Raw genomic sequence first — 20,958 nt, 5'->3', positions numbered from 1 at the left:
TAAAAAAACAGAAAGTGGTGTTTCTGCCCATGTGATTGTTGAACATAAAACACACAGACATGACTTACCTAAGGTTTTCCTATGGTGTAGTGGCGATTGCATAACGCCCAAGGCTAAAACCCATTCACCTGTTGTTGGTCATTTGATGGGTGCCGGAGTTATGGCTGAGTGCAGATTCGTTGGAGTGTATCGATTAGTGCAATGGATGTCATTTACATTCATCATCGTAGCAATTCAAGTCACTACAGGCAGACGTGTCGTACTCGAACCTCGACCATTGATTTACTATATCACAAATCGATTTGTTTATTTCCAAACATATAATTAGTCCTATTCCACTGTTATTACAGCTGTGTAAAAGTAGCAGTGATTCGTGATTGAGAGCTAACTATTTCGTACACTCGACTAGTATATACACTGCAACGAGTGTTTAGTATCGTAGTCTGAGCTTTGTACTGAGGACCAGGAGATTATTGGATTAATGATATCATGGCTGGCTGGCTGGCAGGTTCCTCATGGTGATTCTAACATCAACCCAAAAGGAAATAGACCGGTGATGATGATGATGATGATGATGATGATGATGATGATGATGATGATGATGATGATGATGATGATGATGAACAGGAGATGAGAATGAGGATGGTAGTGGTGGTGGTGGTGGTGGTGGTGGTAGTTCTTGTTTTTGTTTTATTAAACTCAGTCATTTGAAACACATACAAATAACATGAAGAGATTAGCCAGAATCTGTTCTATCCAGTGTCCTTGATGATATTGCTTAAATCCTACAATATTTTTATCGGATTTTGTACTCTTATCTGGATTTCGATAACAACACAATCATCCTTGTAGGATCAAGATGTGTTTAAGATTGCATAGGAAGATGAAAATCTGTAATCACTATAACATGATAATTTTACGTCATTCAGGATTTTTCACGACTGTCCTGAGATGAAAAACAATTATTAAAACCGACAGTAGCAGTAATTCTATACTATTTTCGTTTATTTTTTTCAGTTTAAAAAACAGCAACTTATTACTAGAAACTATTCATTCATTGTGAGTAGTAGCAGTGTGTTTACTTATTGTTGGTAGTATGCTGGCTTGATGTCACTATGCAAACGGTAAGGTCTTGAATCGAATATAGACCCAATAGACCTTTCCAAAATTTGCCATGGTGGCGCTCTACTTCCTGTCCGTGTGTACCTTGGGGGTATACATGGTATAGGTTACTTGGTTAATCATAGAGCACTGCTGCTTTCCCCGATGTCTGAACAATACGATAATATCCCTGATTTACACTTCTACAGAATACCAAGCTAAAAGGCTCTATGAGATGAAGATACCCCCAGTTTGAGTGTGGGCGCTGTATTTTCAATTTCCTGTTTGTAGTCTGGAATGGTCTATTACTTATTTGTTAGCACATATCTATAGGGTTATAGGTCTATCACATAAAGCTCAAATGAGTAGCAAAGTTATTGTACATAAACATGCACAATTCTCATGACCACCTGTCTACTGCATACAAAATTTTATCGACCGTCTGTCAACCACCTGTTGATTGTGCAAAAATATGCAAAGTTATGGCGACTTGGTATAAGTATGCAATCTTCCATAGCCCACCTGTCATGAGTGTGTATAAATATGTAAAGTGTTGCCAACCACCTGTTGATTATGTATAAATATATGAACTTATATCAACCAAATGTTTCTTGTGTATAAACACACAAAGTTTTATCAACCACCTGTTGATTGGGTATAAATATGCAGATTTCAATCAACCCCGATTGATTGTGTATAACTATGCAAAGTTCTATTACGCGTTTTTGATTGTGTTTAAATATGCAAAATTATATCATATTACACATACACACACACACACACACACACACACACACACACACACACACACACACACATATATATATATATATATATATATATATATATATATATATATAAAGTTCAATCAACCACATGTTGATTGTGTGTTAATATACAATGATATATTGACCACCTGTTGATTGTGTACTAATATGCAAAGTTCTATAAACCACCTGTTGACTGTGTATGAATATGCAATGATCTATCGACCACTTGTTTATTAAAATACAATGATCTGTCAACCACCTGTTGATTGTACACAAATATGCAGAGCAGCAGAGTTCTGTCAACCACCTGTAAATTGCGTATTAATATACAATGATCTATCGACCACCTGTTGATTGTGTACAAATATGCAAACTTCTATAAACCACCTGTTAATTAAGTATTAATATACAATGGTCTATCGACCACCCATTGATTGTGTACAAATATGCAAAGTTCTATCAACCACCTGTTGACTGTGTTAATATACGATGATCTATCAACCACCTGTTGATTGTGCACAAATATGCAAAGTTCTATCAACCACCTGTTGACTGCGTATTAATATACAATGATCTATCGACCACCTGTTGATTGATTCAAAGTTCTATAAACCATCCACTGATTTGTGTGTCTATTCTTGACTCGGTAAAAATCGATAGGTTGAATTTATTGACTAAAATACAGCTTGCAGACAAAGGTGGCCGAAGAATAGAACATGGTGATTGATGTGACTTTTTTTTGCCTGAGAAATGACCGACTAATACCATACACCTTTCTTAGCTGATGGGTGGATCTCTACCATCTTATCGCCATTAAAAGTAAAAGTCTAACACCCACAGTATCTGTGGCTGTTATTAATTGTTTGTGTCATATTTTGAAAGGCCCATTGACCATGTATCTAATTTTAGCAACTTTATGACTGTTTCAACAGACTACGCCTATTAACATGATATAACATGAATGACCATTTAATATGACATAGAACAGAATATGTCTTCATTGAAAAGGATGCGCAAAAAACCTAGTACAAGATATTTGTTTGTTGTTTAACAAGTATGTATTAAGCAAAGTTTTACGACTAAGATGTTTCCCGTATGACCTTTGCAAATTTGTATTAATGATATGTCATGAAATAAAAGTCACTGGTGTATGTAACAAACTGACCAAGGTTTGACGACAGCGTTTATATCTTAACTCGTACAATGAATAGAGTGACCGACATTACCTAGTTTATGAGTTACCAGCCAGAAGACGTCCAATCGATTGCACACGGAATATGAGGTTGTTCTATGGACTGCAGAATGTGTAGCTCAAACAAGGTGATAACGTGAGTGACCTTTTGCAGTGACTGTCCACTATCATCTAGACACGGCCTTTTCGTCATCGGTATGTCGTCACCCACTATATTACCATAACATCAAATGGTCATATTGATTTCAAAATATTATCGCTAGAGCAAACTTCAATTATTCTATACCCTATTAGTTGTTCATCAATATCAAATTCGCGAGTATTTCATGATTTAGTATATACATTGTAAATTGATATTCCAACGTTGCTTTCAGTTTATTATGTCCACCAGTGTTAGCGTTAGACTCGTTCTTTAACACCGCGTTCCATTGTCAAAGATGTGAAATGTATCACTTTGTAATGGCTATATTTTCTCACTCCCAAGTACTCAATACACGTGGGACATATATTACCCGTTGTCATCGTTCTTTTCCATGTAGGAACTTTGGACACAGCAACATGTGCACTTTGACTCATGACATGGTATATCAGGCTGAAGTACAGTAATTCTGGTGCCATGAACAGTCCATAAAGTGTAGTTGTATCAATTTGCTGTACTTTAAAACACTGAGGAGCTTAGTTACTCTAAATATTCCCTTCCTTATTCTTTTACACCTTTAAAATACAATCGAACAGAGCGGAAATGACGTAGGATATTATGGCCAAGTGACCATGGCTTAGGAGCCCCCAAAATATAATGGTCCAACAAGTAGTAGCATCGACCAATCTGATTGGACCAGAAGTTACAGCGCTCATGAAGATGTGATGTATTTTTCATTTTGTACTTCAGATCCGATAATGAGAATCCTACAACATCGTACAATATCCCCCTATAGATGATTGTATTGCTCCTGCATTGTGTTGAATCACCTGGAATGATAGTGAAGTATCATATTTGAATGCGTAAGACAAACAGAAAGGTGATCGCCATTTTGTACTCTACCATGTACGCGTACTAACCTTGCAAATATCAGTCCGTTTCTACATGATTGACAATATATTGCAATCTACTTACAGGGAGTCGTAAAGACAAAATAGTACATGGTGACCAACTTTAATTGTTGTCTAGTGACATATACTCAACGACGAATCCTGATTATCTCAAATATCGACAATCCTTCAAACACACAACAGTCTCACTCGATGATGACGTAGATGATGAGGCATTGTCATCTGCTTCCCCTTCTCCACTATTCAATTTTCTTTCTTGTAATTTTTCCAACAAACGTTGATGCTTTTGAGTCTCCCTTAGCTGCATCCGTCTCTCCAGCCTTGCAACATATCTATTGCGAATGAGAGTTTTTCTTTCTTCCAACAAAGTGTATCTTGTTATAGTTTCAGGAACAATAATGCGTGTAGTCCTACAGTATGAAATTGCCACTGGTCTCTGAGTTACATGTATTTCACTTGGACTCACTATGTGTGTTGTAGAAAGACGACGGTTTTTCAGAAAATTTCTGGCACTGTCTAAAACAGGATCGAATTCCGATGCCGTACTGTGGTCAGAGATTAAGCTATTACTGGAAGAAGAACTTGACCTTTGACTTACTCTCCCTGAAGACGAGACTGAAGATGCCGAATTTTTCCTTTGCATTACCGTTAGTGGTCTCTGCTGTTTGGTTTCTGTGGTATCTCCATTCTGAGAGCTTGTCTTGGATAAAATTGTATGCACTAGAGGATCAACAGAATTCGCTTTTTCACTGTAAAATAATGAGATTACATCCTCGCCAATGGAATAATTCTTCACAACGACCTCGTCAACCTTCGGAAGTTGATCTTTACGTCTACGAGGTTCTTTTACACCGATTTTCCGATTTGGAACGCAGCAGCTGTTGTGCCTGTCGGTGTGAACATGTAGAAATCTTTGCCTTCCCTTTCGACGTGGGTCGTGGTTGCTAAAATACTTTAGATTTGAAGATGTTGTCAACTGACGTTTGAAGTGTTTCTTTTTCGTGCTTATTGTGTCTGGTGTTGTCTTCTCACCAATGTCTTCAAACCAGCCAATTCTCTCCGATTCTTCATTCTCTTCTAATATCGGTGGTAGCGACGGAGGAATCACGCAACGGTTGAATGTCTTGTAGTATGACTTGCGTGTGTTTAACCTTAAATGTGTTCCACGTTCATCCATAATTTTTCCATTCATACGCTGGTAATGACTTGACGTCAGTAATCAATTATGCCGTGATCTTTGCCGATATACGTTCAACTTATTACCATGGCGATTCTTCTTTGTAAAAGACCAACATCTCTAAAAGTCCGTCAAGACTTACCAACTGCATATAAGCCTCCTCTTTGCGAAATGACTGAACTGACTACAACTCAGTTATAAACAAGCCCATTTGTTACAATGAAGCTACACAGTATTCAAATGTCATTGTTCATCATTTTCACCTTTCAACAAGTTACTTTAAAGTACAAGTCAATCGTGTAAACCACTATCATGTTTCCACTTTTACTTGAGGTGGGGTTTGTTTTCTTCCCTCCAAACATATGTACCGGAACGTCTGTCTGAATTCAATACACTCACAGTGCAGGTGTGCTGTAAATTTTTTGTCTAAAGCGCTATAAACCACAATACAACACCACACAAGGAATTGAATAAAACAGGGTAGTGTTTTCATTTTGTATATAAATTCATTTTCAGTTACATTGTTTTGTACCATTGCCAACCACAGAGTTTTAAAAGTTGAGGTAAGTCAAAAAAGCATTATTTAAGGGTTTTGCTAATGTTTCAGTTTGCTTTTCTTTTTGAACGCTTTTATTCCAGTATAATAGCGTATAATAAGGCTACCAACCACTATTTCTCTTGTATCACAACGTTCAATGCCAACAGGTAAGCTCTCACAAACACTGAGATATCCTTCGGTAAGTGTGCAACGTATATAAACTCTTGCCCTGAATACATGTGCAGTATGTTTCGCGGTCTATTTGCACCGACTTCTTTCAGTTTATTTTAAATAGCATGTGTGTTCTCTCACTTTGTGATATACACTGTTGAGTTCGTCGGGTGTAAAACAAAAATCTCGAGTCACGGTGCACGTTAAATCATGATTGTGGATGCGATCAAATTTAGACGAGCTGTGGCAATTGGTTCTGACTGTTTTTAGTTTGTTCATATTATGAACACACCCTATGTGTATGGAAATACTTCCCTTTCAGAGCACTTTACGTTTAGAAGTAATATACTTGAATGTTCATATTATGAATTCAAGACAAATATATTGCAATACGTTTTCTGAGGTAAAATTGCTGTTAAGATATTTACTCTCGTATCGACTTTCCTCTTCAAGGTCAAATCCAAAAGCCAGCTAGTATATCAGCTATATCAATGTTATTTCCAAGTTGTGTGGCGACCTTTCTACTAGTAACATTATCGTTTTGTATGGAAAAATACATAGCTCCAACCTATACTGAAGCCTGGGACTGAGGTCACGTGATTAAAAGGTCTATTACAACACTAAGTGATGAAAACAAGGAAAGAATGTGTTGATGGCAACATTCAATAAACAGTAGTGCATTGGAAATTTCAGTTTATTAGACATATTGACATTAAAGTTGTGTCTGGTACTTGGTGAGCAAAAAGGTAGTATTTCAGCCATCAAGAAGTAAACTTTTACTTTCCCAGTCGTGAGACAACCTTTATTCAAATAACCTTATCACGATATTCTTATTCAAATCGTTCACTCATTTTCCAAGTGTTTACGTAGAACAAACTTACACATGTAGTGTCGTGCCAAGCACTTTGTTATGATAACCATGCATGTATTTACTAATGATATACAAGTACTGACCTTTTACCCTGAATTCGTCTTCAAGGTCAAATGTCAAAATCATTTAAACCGTTCAGTGTATACATGTTACAGGACCCGTTGATGCAAAAATCATCATTGTGAATGTGTTCATCAATACTTCTATTTTATTTTATACTCCTCTCCTCACTAAATACACAAATCATGGCAAATGAAAACTCCAAGGTCAATATAACTAATAAAAATTGAAATTTCTCATACACTTCTGTGGAGTACTAATCGAATTTTATCGAATGTTGCCATCAATTATTCATTCATTGTTTTCATCATTTAGTGTACACACTGGAACATATTGCCTGTCGCTAGAGTATTGCTATTATAGTCCCTCAATCATGTGGCCTCAGTTCCCGTCTCACTAAGGTTAGACCTATGTTTTCGTACATCACATGACCTGACCAACTCCGAAATTCATTTACATTTTCCAATAATTATAGAACATTCTTGGAAGGAACTAAATCGAAAACTAAGTAAATGAATTACAAAACCACACTGACGTTATGAAAAACTAACGTGGCTGATGTACACAAAGTTATTCAACATTTTCAATTCCTAAATTTGAATGCTTCACATATAGTGAACGAAATAAAATTAAGACTCTCGGACTCCAGAGTGCAAGACTCATCAGAGAAATTCATTGTTCAACAAGTTGATTTAACATGGATTGACTTTCTTACCAAGAAAACTGCTTGCAACCCCCTTTTGAGCATATTTGTGACATGCTCGACAGTAAAGTCATCTGTAGGTAGCCAGTACCTGACAACTCAGTGCAGGAAGCCACCTGATCATGTCAAAAACCTCCAATAGGGTCAATCATATCACTATTTAGGAGATTTGAAATAAACTTGATAAACAACATGCAACAAAGTATGAGAGATGTCAATAATGTATGAATTACATTAGGTAAAGTGGTACTGGAACCTGTCCCATAATAGGTAAAGTGGTGCTGGAACCTGTCCCATAATAGGTAACGTGGTGCTGGAACCTGCCCCAAAATAGGTGATGTGGTTCTGGAACCTGTCCCATAATAGGTAACGTGGTGCTGGAACCTGCCCCATAATAGGTAATGTGGTGCTGGAACCTGCCCCATAATAGGTAATGTGGTGCTGGAACCTGCCCCATAATAGGTAATGTGGTGCTGGAACCTGCCCCATAATAGGTAATGTGGTGTTGGAACCTGCCCCATAATAGGTAATGTGGTGCTGGAACCTGTCCCATAATAGGTAAAGTGGTGCTGGAACCTGCCCCATAATATAATAGGTAAAGTGGTGCTGGAACCTGCCCCATAATAGGTAACGTGGTGCTGGAACCTGCCCCATAATAGGTAACGTGGTGCTGGAACCTGCCCCATAATAGGTAACGTGGTGCTGGAACCTGTCCCATAATGTGTAAACAGTTCTTTTCAGAGCCACAAATTCCTTCAAGGAGGACTCGACTTGTCTTCGATGCTTAAATCATCTGTAATCAGTTTATCACAATTCATATGTATACAGGTACCTTCGATACAAAAAACTCATGAGCGGGAAACATAACTTTTTTTTCGTCCAGGGAGCCTTCATTAATTACGAGGGGGCGTAATATGGTGGTCACTTTTTACAAATCGGTTCTCGGGGAAGTGCCATATTGGAATTAGGAGAGGGTCACATGTTACTTTGACTTATTGTATTACCTAATTTTTGCTTTATTTTGTGATTTTGGAATCCCACCACTGCCAATATTGCCACATCCCACCACTGTCAATATTGCCACATCCCACCACTGTCAATATTGCCACATCCCACCACCCACTGTCAATATTGCCACATCCCATCACTGTCAATATTGCCACATCCCACCACTGCCAATATCGCTACATCCCACCACTGTCAATATTGCCACATCCCACCACTGCCACTATTGCCACATCCCACCACCCACTGTCAATATTGCCACATCCCATCACTGTCAATATTGCCACATCCCACCACTGCCAATATCGCTACATCCCACCACTGTCAATATTGCCACATCCCACCACTGCCACTATTGTCACATCCCACCACTGTCAATATTGCCACATCCCACCACTGCCAATATTGCCACATCCCACCACTGCCAATGTTGCCACATCCCACCACTGTCAATATTGCCACATCCCACCACTGCCAATGTTGCCACATCCCACCACTGTCAATATTGCCACATCCCACCACTGCCAATATCGCTACATTCCACCACTGTCAATATTGCCACATCCCACCACTGCCACTATTGTCACATCCCACCACTGTCAATATTGCCACATTCCACCACTGCCAATATTGCCACATCCCACCACTGCCAATATTGCCACATCCCACCACTGCCAATGTTGCCACATCCCACCACTGCCAATGTTGCCACATCCCACCACTGTCAATATTGCCACATCCCACCACTGCCAATGTTGCCACATCCCACCACTGCCAATGTTGCCACATCCCACCACTATCAATATTGCCACATCCCACCACTGCCAATAATGCCACATCCCACCACTGCCAATGTTGCCACATCCCACCACTGCCAATATTGCCACATCCCACCACTGCCAATGTTGCCACATCCCACCACTGCCAATATTGCCACATCCCACCACTGCCAATGTTGCCACATCCCACCACTGCCAATATTGCCACATCCCACCACTGCCAATGTTGCCACATCCCACCACTGTCAATATTGCCACATCCCACCACTGTCAATATTGTCACATCCCACCACTGTCAATATTGCCACATCCCACCACTGCCAATATTGCCACATCCCACCACCCACTGTCAATATTGCCACATCCCACCACTGTCAATATTGCCACATCCCACCACTGCCAATATCGCTACATCCCACCACTGTCAATATTGCCACATCCCACCACTGCCAATATTGCCACATCCCACCACTGCCACTATTGCCACATCCCACCACTGCCAATATCGCCACATCCCACCACTGCCAATATCGCCACATCCCACCACTGCCAATATTGCCACATCCCACCACTGTCACTGATGTACAGTAATATCAGAACGTCCTGGTCTTACTGCCGCTGACAACATGCAGTGAATCAATTGTTAGTTACTGTGTGAGTAGAGAAATGTACAACAGGCGTGAATTTCATTACAAGGCTTCTCACATCCACCACCAGTACTCATTTAGTCTAGTCTTGCGCAAATGAGCATATCATGCTTTTTTTTAGTTAAGCAAGTTAAAACGGGTCCCAACTTGTTGCTCGTTCATAACAAATAGTTAATTGCCACTAAATTACCTGCAAAGAAGCAAGTTTCACAATGCCATGAGTTATGATAGGACAAATGTGTGTAATTGAACATTTATAGTAATATGGTTACTGTAGTGCTTTACATGTAAAAGACACCCAAGGAAAAAGTTATCATTTTAGAGGTGCGTGTACTGGGACTTACTGGGTGGTATAGTTGTTACAGAAATGATTCTTATAAGTTATATACATCAATTATCTCATGATTTATCATTTGATCATTATTGGCAACCCCTCAAGATGCTACCCTATTAACAATACATGAATTATTGTGATAACTAAAAAAAGTAATTTGATCTCCTTCCCTTGGTATTTACGGGAAACAAAGCCCAGGGTGATGCTATTTTGAGTTACCAATAAATCTCCCTGTGCCTTTTTCCGGAAGGGATACTTGTATATACTTGATTTTAAGCCGTTTTAGTAAATCTGCTCGTGTATAACATTCTTATCAAGGTTACAAACAGAACCGTGACGTCGGTCATTGACCCATCTTAAGGCGGGAAGACCATAGACCAGACAGAAATGGTGTTGTGAATATACAAATCTCTAAACCGGAACAGAATAAAAAGGCGACAACTAAAGTTGTCGAAAGATCTTCATTGTATATAACACGGTGCCAAGCTAGGGTTAAGTATCGTGATGAACCTTTCCCTTTGCGTCTCGCTTTGAGGCATTTGATTATACTAATTATTTACATGATATATTGTACAGCGACTGAAAATATCTTATCGTTCAGAAATCACTTCAGCATGTACACCTGTACAAATAAATCTTGCAAGACGTGTAATAATTACATCAAACCTTTGGTATGTCTATTTTAAGTGGAAATTTCAGATTCATGACAACTTCAAATCTGTGGTGTGACTATTTAATTACTTTTATTTGGTCTCTTCTGAAAGGATGCACGGATGTCTAAAACGCTACAATGAACGTATCAACGAATCAGAATATGAACAAGTCACAGTATAACATTTACTGGTGGCACAATTAATGCTCGATCACCGCGAATATGTTTAAATAGATAACAAATTAATTTGATAAATAAGTGCAAAGTGACAACATCTCAAAATTGATGTAGAAAGAGTTCAGAGTTCACCACTTGTCTATGACTATGTAGATAATACCAAATAGAATGAACAGACACGGCACAAGAACGAAACGAACAACAGAAAATGTTGAAGCTGTTGTGGCAACACTAACAATATGGTCATTTTAATACGATAATCCCAAAATGGGTTGTTGAATGTTTCCCCTCAAGATTATTACTTTTAAATCTCAAAATGAGTCGTCGAATGATTTATACCAAATACTAATATAGTACTACGTGATGGATTTGCCCGGTATCTCACAGATACTCTATGCTGCAATAAAGCTATAGGAAGCTTTGAAACCAGGTCTTGTTACACTGTAGTCTGACGCGAATTCGATGAACAACGTGTTATGGAGGGATGCCAACGTCTTGCCCTTTAGCGTAACTCCACAGTAGCTAGGATATATAAAAAGAAACAAACATTGGTAAATTTATGATTACAAATTGATCAACAGTCCAAATAGCAAGACCTTCATGAAAACAATGTAAGCTTATCAATAGCTGGAAGACATACTCTAAATAAAACTGGTAATCGTACTTTTCTTGTCAGACTTTGACATTTTTTTAATTTGTAGCATGAAAATCCAAGCCATGGTGGGAATTGACCTTCTGAATGTCAGCCTTAGGTTCAAACTAAGCTTACCATTGTAGAAGCAACAAATAGTTCTAGATGAGAAACACGTGGAAAGTTTCAATATTAGTTTAAAATCCATGTAGTTGTTTTCAGTTTATTGCATATTTATTCTCACCGTGTTGGGTATCCATCGTAAAAAGGTTCATCATTTCGTACTAGTATCCGGTCAAATGCACATGACTTCGCTGGTTCCAGTTGAAAGTCTTCAAACGTAACGATAACTCTATAACCTTTGGGTGCCTGGTACATACAAATCGAAAAACTTTCTCTTATCAGATGTATTTTCATGCACGGCTTAAATGCAGCATTCAACATTTTGTAAAAGTACTTCAGGGCATGACCATGTCTAACATTCTATGTGGTATTTACAATTATGTTATATTTATCGCAACAATCAAAACTACAATACAGCTGTGGTCACATGCCATCATTAGACATTACACGAAGCAATCATGCAATATCTCACGCCATGCAATTGTTCAAATGCAATTGTTGAATAGAACACCGTGTCGCCGTAAGTAGAACACAACGTGCACATGCCATGACTTCAGACTGAACAAAACACGTCTTTATTGAACGAAACACCACTGGTCTGGGATGCAAGACACGATGTAGAACGAATGACACTGTCTTCGTATATAAGGTCACAGCTAGACGCTCGATGATACAAGACATTGATCAATGATCGCAGGCACTTTAAGGACGAAACGACTTTGTTATTCATGACATAATTGTCAAGTCGATCCGATGGCCTCGCTATATAAACAGCCTTTCTTTAGTTGACGATTACCAAAAAAAATTTGTAATTAGTGTTCTATAAGAAATCGTTATTTTATTTTGCTATATTCTTTGCGAAACTTTGAGGAATGTAATGATGGATTTTATGATCGAGGATTCATTCGATGAATTGTAATGGTTATGTGAGAACGGTTGTAAGAAAAGGGAACTGCCATGACCCGAATGCTCAGTAGCTAAAATATTTCGCCATGCTGCAAGCACGACATCGACACAATCGTTAACTGTCTACCAGTTCAGTAAATGATCACTTCTTATTTTTGCGATTAATCGAATAGGCTAATCTTTTATTCTTTTATTTGAGTAGTTCTCGTTAATATCACAGCGACGGAATGGTCTAATACCTATTGAAGGAAGTAACTTTATACTGACCTGAATTATATGCATATCTACATGACTTGCTAATGAAATGTATACTGATCTTATCTTGGTAAATGTACTTTGATAAGATCAGTGAACAAAATGATAGTGTCAAACAGCCAGTAAGTTTACGTCAGAAATATTTGTAATTGATCATTCCGGGCATGCTCTTAACTGTTCCCATGACTGCTCAGTTCAAATGCCCCAGAAAAAGACCAAAGTGAACCACTTAACGTATCTATAACAGTCTGTCTTGTTCACTCGTATTCTGACGAATGAATCATTTCATGTTAGTGGTTTGATCTCAAAGATTCTCTGACATTATCAATGTAGTGAAGCGTGATTTCTATTCTCAACCATGTAAAGTAAATGTATGGTTTTATTACAAGCTGTCCAATAAAATCAAACCCACGTGATCACCACGCAGCGTATACGAGTATAGCGTCCAAATATGGTCAAAGATAGATGGAGTGGTCACTGAATGGAATGACGGGTGGACTGATTAATTGGGTTTTTCTACATTCTATGAATATTTTTATAACATTGATTTAAAAATTATACATATAGTATGATACTCACTTCAATGAACCAGCTACATTGCGAATGGTTTTCGTAATGGTTAGGATAGTTTGGAGTTGAAAATTGACCTGAAACATCTTTCAGTTTACCACCACATCCTGAAAAATATTGAATACAAATAAAGCATCAATAGGGGGCGCTCTAGCTTTGCCACATCTCTCTGACAATTCTGTATACATACATACATACATACATACATACATACATACATACATACATACATACATACATACATACATACATACATACATACATACATATTACATACATATTACACACATACATACATACATACATACATACATACATACATACATACATACATACATACATACATACATGCACACACATGCACACACACACACACACACACACACACACACACATATATATATTGATCGGGAACATTGATGTCAATAGTAGCAAAGAATGTCGTTGATTTACGTATTCTGTCATTAAGTCGGTAGGAGTAGGAATCTAGAAAATGTCTACTAGTCGAACTCTAAGACGATGTTTCCTTACAGACGTTCTATGTAGAATTGTGTAATATTGAAGAGAAAGTCAGACTACAATTACCTGATGATAAGACGACAGTTTCACAGTTGTCACCACCAAGTCCCCTTGGGCAGACACATTGACAATCTGGTCCTACGTAGCCACCATACAAACACTCCACTGCGTTGCTACACTTTTCTAGATAATTTTTAACATAATAGAATGCGAACTTTGTTTTTATTCAAAATAATATTAGTCAATTTCCGTTCACGTTTTTGGCTAATTTTCAAATAATCTGAATTTGTCATCAATAAAGAACATGGAATCACACTGCGGATTGTTTTTTGTGTCATGACGTCATCAATTCGTTGACAGTCTCCTACCGAACTTCGCAAAACGCGTTTTTTTAAATGTCAGAACACCTACCATAACGAATAAGAAACTGGATTGGATTTTCATTTCTTATGTAAATACATCATCATCAAAATCATAAAAAAATATTCATTCTGTAAACACAAAACGTGAACTTCAGTTTGACTACATGTCAGGTAAGGTCTAACAGCATGTGAGTTGAAACGACTTTGAAATCTAAAATATATTAAGATGTAAGATTTTATGCAAAATAAATCCGCAAGTCTAATTTTCTTTTTCCTTGACATGTAACAACTTGTTAATCCTCTTTCTACTTCAGTATTCAAGCCTATTATTGTTGTTACCATGACGACTAACAGAAGTGATACATCGAACACGATACCACATTACTCACGGCCGCATCCATACATTTCATTGACAATTTTGTAATCCAGGAATGTCAGAAGTTGTTGTTTTCCCATTGATTGTTGTTTTTCTGGGTCGGTTGATTCTAATGTGATGCTGCCATCTTTACTAAAAGCCTGAAACAAAAAAGAATAAACACTGTGAAAATCAAATTAGACATAAACTGATCTTACAGCAGAGACTATTATCTCACCCAAGGTTGGCCTTGATCCAAAACTAGATTGTCTGACTCATACAGCGTGGCCTTGAAAAGGTAGTAGATTCACAGGCTGCAAGTCACACTTTATCATCGTTCAATTTTCTTGAAATCTCAGTGTTTTCTGTATAGTAGTGTTACCTACTTTGTATAGCATCGACAGGTCAAAGTTCACCGCATTCAATCTGACATTAAAGGGATACTATCCAGAACTTTTATATATACTTTTTTATCTTTATTATTACAATTTTAAATGTATATAAAGTTCGTTAGAATAATCTCTGAAAACAGCTTGCTCGCTATCCACATTAAAAAACACCATGGACTCGAAACAAAATTAAATCTGCCATTATAATCAAATTCAAAGATGGAACTTTGACTCAATTTCTTTACTCTAAGATATTCATCATTTTGACTGCATGTATCCCTTTAATATAAAGACACAACATAATAATGATGATTCAACAACTTTGATTTGTTTGTTTTTTCAGGAAAGTGGCGTAGAGAAAAAAATCAGTCTATCTATCTATCTAATCAGTTGCTTTAATCGTTATCATAAATGTGAATTGTGAATCAAGGATTATCTTTAAATCAATCAGCATATTTCACAAAAGAAAGTTGGTGGACGTGGGTTGTTTGTTTTTTTAAAAAGAAGAATAAGTCCTTATTTATACAACAACAACGTTTGTATTGTTTGCACCTCTAATTAGTAGATAAATTGTTTTATCTCACAAAAGATACAAATTATCATCAAAGTATTAGTTATAATATTAGTGTAGCCCACTGGATAAAGATACAAATAGAAATATCTTAATGCGTTCAGTCTTTTAATCGAGTTATCAATTGTCAGATGCACACAGTAAGTTGCTGACAGTGACGGCAATGTCAGGTACTTACTTTTGGGCCATAGTGCATAACGGAACTGACGTCATACGGCATATCAAGTGTGTCAGTTTCACTGAAATCTCTTCTCTTAAAGTTATGTCCCATGCCTTGTTTTACATTCTCAAGATGTATGGTAATGTATCTGTCTCTGTCAGGACGAGATTGTTCGTGGAACAGACCAACGGTATGTCCAATCTCGTGTAAAATTACACTAAGCTAAAAGATAACGAAAACGAATTAAACCGTGATTAGTGTAAAACCATGAAGTATTGCTGTCGTGAATACTTAACCACAATTTATTTATATATAGTACTTCCATTAATCACAAGATCGGTTCTTGAGTTTCCCAAATTCATTGATGACGTAGACAAACAGCAAGAAATGTCGATGCCAATATAATATATAAAGCCGTAGTTGATATGTATATGGTACATTGACACCAACAAATCGATATACAATTGTTAAACATACATACATACATACATACATACATACATACATACATACATACATACATACACACATACATACATACGTACGTACGTACGCACGCACGCACGCACGCACGCACGCACACACACATACATACACACACACATACATACATACATACATACATACATACATACATACATACATACATACATACATACATACATACGTACCTACCTACCTACCTACCTACCTACCTACCCCCCCCCCCACACACACACATACATACATACAAACACATACATACATACATACATACATACATACATACATACATACATACATACATACATACATACATACATACATACATACATACATACATACATACAGACACACAGACACACAAATACACACATACATACATACATACATACATACATACATACATACATACATACATACATACATACATACATACATACATACACACACACAGACAGACACACAAATACACACATACATACATACATACATACATACATACATACATACATACATACATACATACATACATACATACATACATACATACATACATACATACATACAAAACGACCCCTTCCCCTTATACACACACGTAGATGATAGGGCGGCGATGCTGTCCGAAAAGTAAAGCGGAGAAAGGAACATGTTGATTTCTTAGCCCAGAACGATAAATTTAGGAAAGGTAGATAGATAGATAGATAGATTCAAAGAACAAAGAGATGCGATATGCACACTCATAGACAGACACATACATGAATACAATATTCATAGAAGTAACTGTGCAGTTCTCGTTTAAAGGAATCCAACGCTGAGCATAATAAAGTTGTTTAATTTATTGGTCATTCGAACATTAACCAAACTTACCGAATTACAATTGGCCTTCTCGAGTGATATTTTCTGAAGACCTCCCGTAAAGGCCATATTAGACCAGCAACTGTAAAGGGGAATACAATCACAACTGTATAAGTATTACATGTCTGCCTATTTTAGCCTATGGCAATATTTTACAACTTTGAAAGACAATAATGCGAATGACGTCATTGTATTAACAGGCGACTTCCTAATTGAATAATCTGTCACAATTGACCAACAAGAATTTATGCAATACAGTTAAATGTTTAATTTGATAAATGTCAAAACGGAATTCACATGTACGATTGAATTTGTTCACTACATGTACTGTATGTATGTTTAAGTATTCCCCTACCCGTTTCCTTCAATGATTGCTACTCTCCCTGAGTGGTTCGTTTCGTTGCTAGGATACGGTACAAAATGTAGACAGGTTTTCTCTTCCCAAATCTTCATAGCATATTCAACTCTTGGCTGCATCTCTGGCACTGCCGTGGTGGAAATAAAGAGAATACAAATTTGAAAAATGGTGATAATTAGAAAAAATAATGTAATGACTTATTTGCAAAGTGTTATGTAATTGTTATTATACCATGCACAAGCCAAGTTATTATTTTTTTTATCAGAAAATATAGATTATATATCCTGGTTGTTCTACGTCATGGCAACCCGTGTTCACGTCACTGGTTCTGTGGTACTCGAAATGAGTCAAAATGATCCAAATCGCTCTTATTTTTCGCAATTTGTGAATTATTCTTGAGGAGGTATAATTATACTTTTCCTCGATATTTTTCTTTCTTCAACCGGAAAATACTCGTGACGTAAGGGTGTTGTCAATATTCGTCTAGCGACTTGTAATGACAAGGCCCCTTAGGTCCCTGGTAAATTATATATATCCAATAACACCCAACCATCATTTGATACAGGATCTTTAAATACAAAATATGCATAAATAAACGCGGAAGAAAAACCACAATCTTAATCTTACATCAAATGAGTTAAAAATAGTCAAAACTATGCTGTATTACAAAAAAGTGATTCAGTTGCTTCAATCATAGTCAAATGCATCCATCAGTGTTTCCAAGGCAACGGCGTTAACAAGGTTGGACGAGCAAAATGGCGTCTTCACATCAAGTTGTGTCGATATATAATAGTAATCCCCTAGGATTACGTGCACAGGAGAGTATGCATGACCATACGTTATACCTTCCGTCTATACAAACCCCACACATATTTCTATATATAAAGAGTGAATAATGGGTTTCACGGTTCGAATACTGAGTTTACATTACCAATGTTTAAAGTGCTTCGTACTCCAACTTTGTGACTTTGATTTGAAATATACTTACGCAGTGTATCAAAATAATAAGGAATAATTGCACTTGGCCAGATATTATACCGATTAACATTGATAGCCTTGCGTTTCTCCTTAATCTCGTTATCAAGTATTCCATTCGGGTCGACGAGATGACGTTCATAGATATCTTTTTGCAGTAGATTCATCATCATGTCACCTTCAACAGTGCCCGGTGTGTCTGCTGCTTCGACAGACGTCGGATCAAGTTTAGGTGTGATTGTAGCTGGTCGTTTTTTAAATCCATTTAGCGTCCTTTGGACCTTACATGAATGGAAAAAAAAGTATTTCTGACTTGACTTGAGTTGCGTTCCTTTAAACTGGTTAAAATGATAAAACTATGTCGATTCATTAACCTTGCTTTATCAAAGAAAAGCCATGATTTTGAATTAAGACTGAGTAATAACATAGAATGAACTTGAGAACACCCAGTACTCCTACTATACAAGGCGGTAGTCATTATGGTGGTTGCGACCGTTTGTCATCTAGAAGAATAATTTCATCATGCTAAATTAAACTTGAAGCTAATTTGTCGACAGGGACAACTATATCATAGGAGAATTTATACGCAAAGAAAACATATCGCCTACCTACATACACCCAGCTATGGATCACCTGGTAAAAGTATAGGACGCACTGGAATATCGAAACGATACAAATGAAGACACGTATATTGAAATATCAATATACTTACCAATTCATGAGGGAACGCTGTCGTTTCTTCAATTAAACATACCGCCAAAATCAAGGCGACGGAAATGTGAAAATCCATGTTTTACAAGCGAGGAAAACTGTTCTATGTTGATCGATCAGGTTATTTTCGTTTACAAGAGCTCTTACTGACCCGTCCACGGACTTTCTTTACATCAATCTAATCGAAAGTGATTCACACCGGAATGTGTAATACGCCGTTCTCCTTTTAATTTCCCATGTAAACTACTGACAAGACGCCCACCAATAGAGCCTTGGCCGTCTACAGGAGAGGGATCTAGAGAATGATTAAGCTCTCTAAATCACTTTGTGTCCATTATTGTATTCGCCATCTCTACTTTAATCTTTAATGCTGAAGCTGGCAATTTGTTCGCTCAAGCGTTGTGTTTATAGAAACCGACAACTGGACGAGCCATGAAAACGAGAATATCTCACACTAAATCGGAAATGTATAGTTTATCATTCTGTGTGCTGTTACATCCGATATTTCACACAAAACAACATGCAAGTGTACAGTAAAACTTAATGTCTTATTCTGTAATGTTCATCTACTCGAGTGGAAAAACTATTTTATGATGGAATTATCCAGTATAAATATTATCGTAAAAGTATAGAAGAAAACACCGAAATCTAATTGCTGTGACTACTAGATGGTTCAACCAACGGTGAGATGTAGACATGCAGTCTACATACAGTGATAAAAAATAATTTTGTCTGCGTTGATCACAGCTTAAAATTTACAGACGTTTCATTATTTGACAGTATCTTGCAGACCACCTCTACGAGTTAAATTAACCCCTCCATACAAGTTTATGCAAATCTCTGTACTAGGCTTATGAAAAGGAAGTCTAAAAATATGATTACAGTGGAAACGTGATTCTAACGATTTTAATAATCCAAATACAACCAATTTCACGAGTACTATGATAATTCACACACACACACACACACACACACACACACACACACACACACACAAACACACACACACACACACACACATACACATACACATACACATACACACAATAGAAACCAAATCACTAGTTACACCTGGAATACTTGCATTCAGAGTAAAGTTTTCCACTTGAAGACACGTACAATTGACATTAGTTCTATAGACATGAACGACAACCGATAGGTGAATTGGTGTTGGACGACATGTACATTACTGTTGTAACACTACTTTTGCTTGTTAATTATCGATCTATATGAAACGTGATCTTGATAAAGAGATTTTTTTTCCATAGTCTGCTCAACGAAATCTACGACGAGGATACTCTATGTTCTTAGGGTGACATGACGGATATTAATCGACACTCAATAACTAAAAGTGATGGCAAAATAATCAATCACCCCCATGACGTTTGTCACCAAAATGGCGTCTATTGATGAATTACTTGCCCTGAATAGAACACACCGAAGTGCAGTATACATCTACTACATAATGTGTGTGAATTTAAAAGAAAATTCTGAAACGAATCTCTCGT

General features: G+C 37.2%; 1 protein-coding gene across 1 annotated transcript; it reads right to left on the bottom strand.

Moving 5' to 3' along the window:
- Nucleotides 1-11,619: 11,619 nt before the first annotated feature.
- On the bottom strand, nucleotides 11,620-19,529 carry LOC144445646 (protein SpAN-like). The gene is made up of 10 exons (XM_078135275.1): nucleotides 19,452-19,529; nucleotides 18,753-19,020; nucleotides 17,762-17,891; nucleotides 17,419-17,488; nucleotides 16,087-16,290; nucleotides 14,983-15,109; nucleotides 14,298-14,414; nucleotides 13,722-13,819; nucleotides 12,103-12,227; nucleotides 11,620-11,749 (listed from the first exon to the last, which is right to left on the bottom strand). The coding sequence occupies exons 1-10, from the start codon at nucleotides 19,527-19,529 to the stop codon at nucleotides 11,620-11,622; spliced, it is 1,347 nt and encodes a 448-aa protein (XP_077991401.1).
- Between the last annotated feature and the right edge of the window lie 1,429 nt (nucleotides 19,530-20,958).

The sequence above is a fragment of the Glandiceps talaboti genome, chromosome 2, assembly GCF_964340395.1.
Source record: "Glandiceps talaboti chromosome 2, keGlaTala1.1, whole genome shotgun sequence".
Classification (NCBI taxonomy): domain Eukaryota; kingdom Metazoa; phylum Hemichordata; class Enteropneusta; family Spengelidae; genus Glandiceps; species Glandiceps talaboti.
Note: the sequence above shows the minus strand (reverse complement) of the source record. Positions and strands in the feature narration are given on the sequence as shown.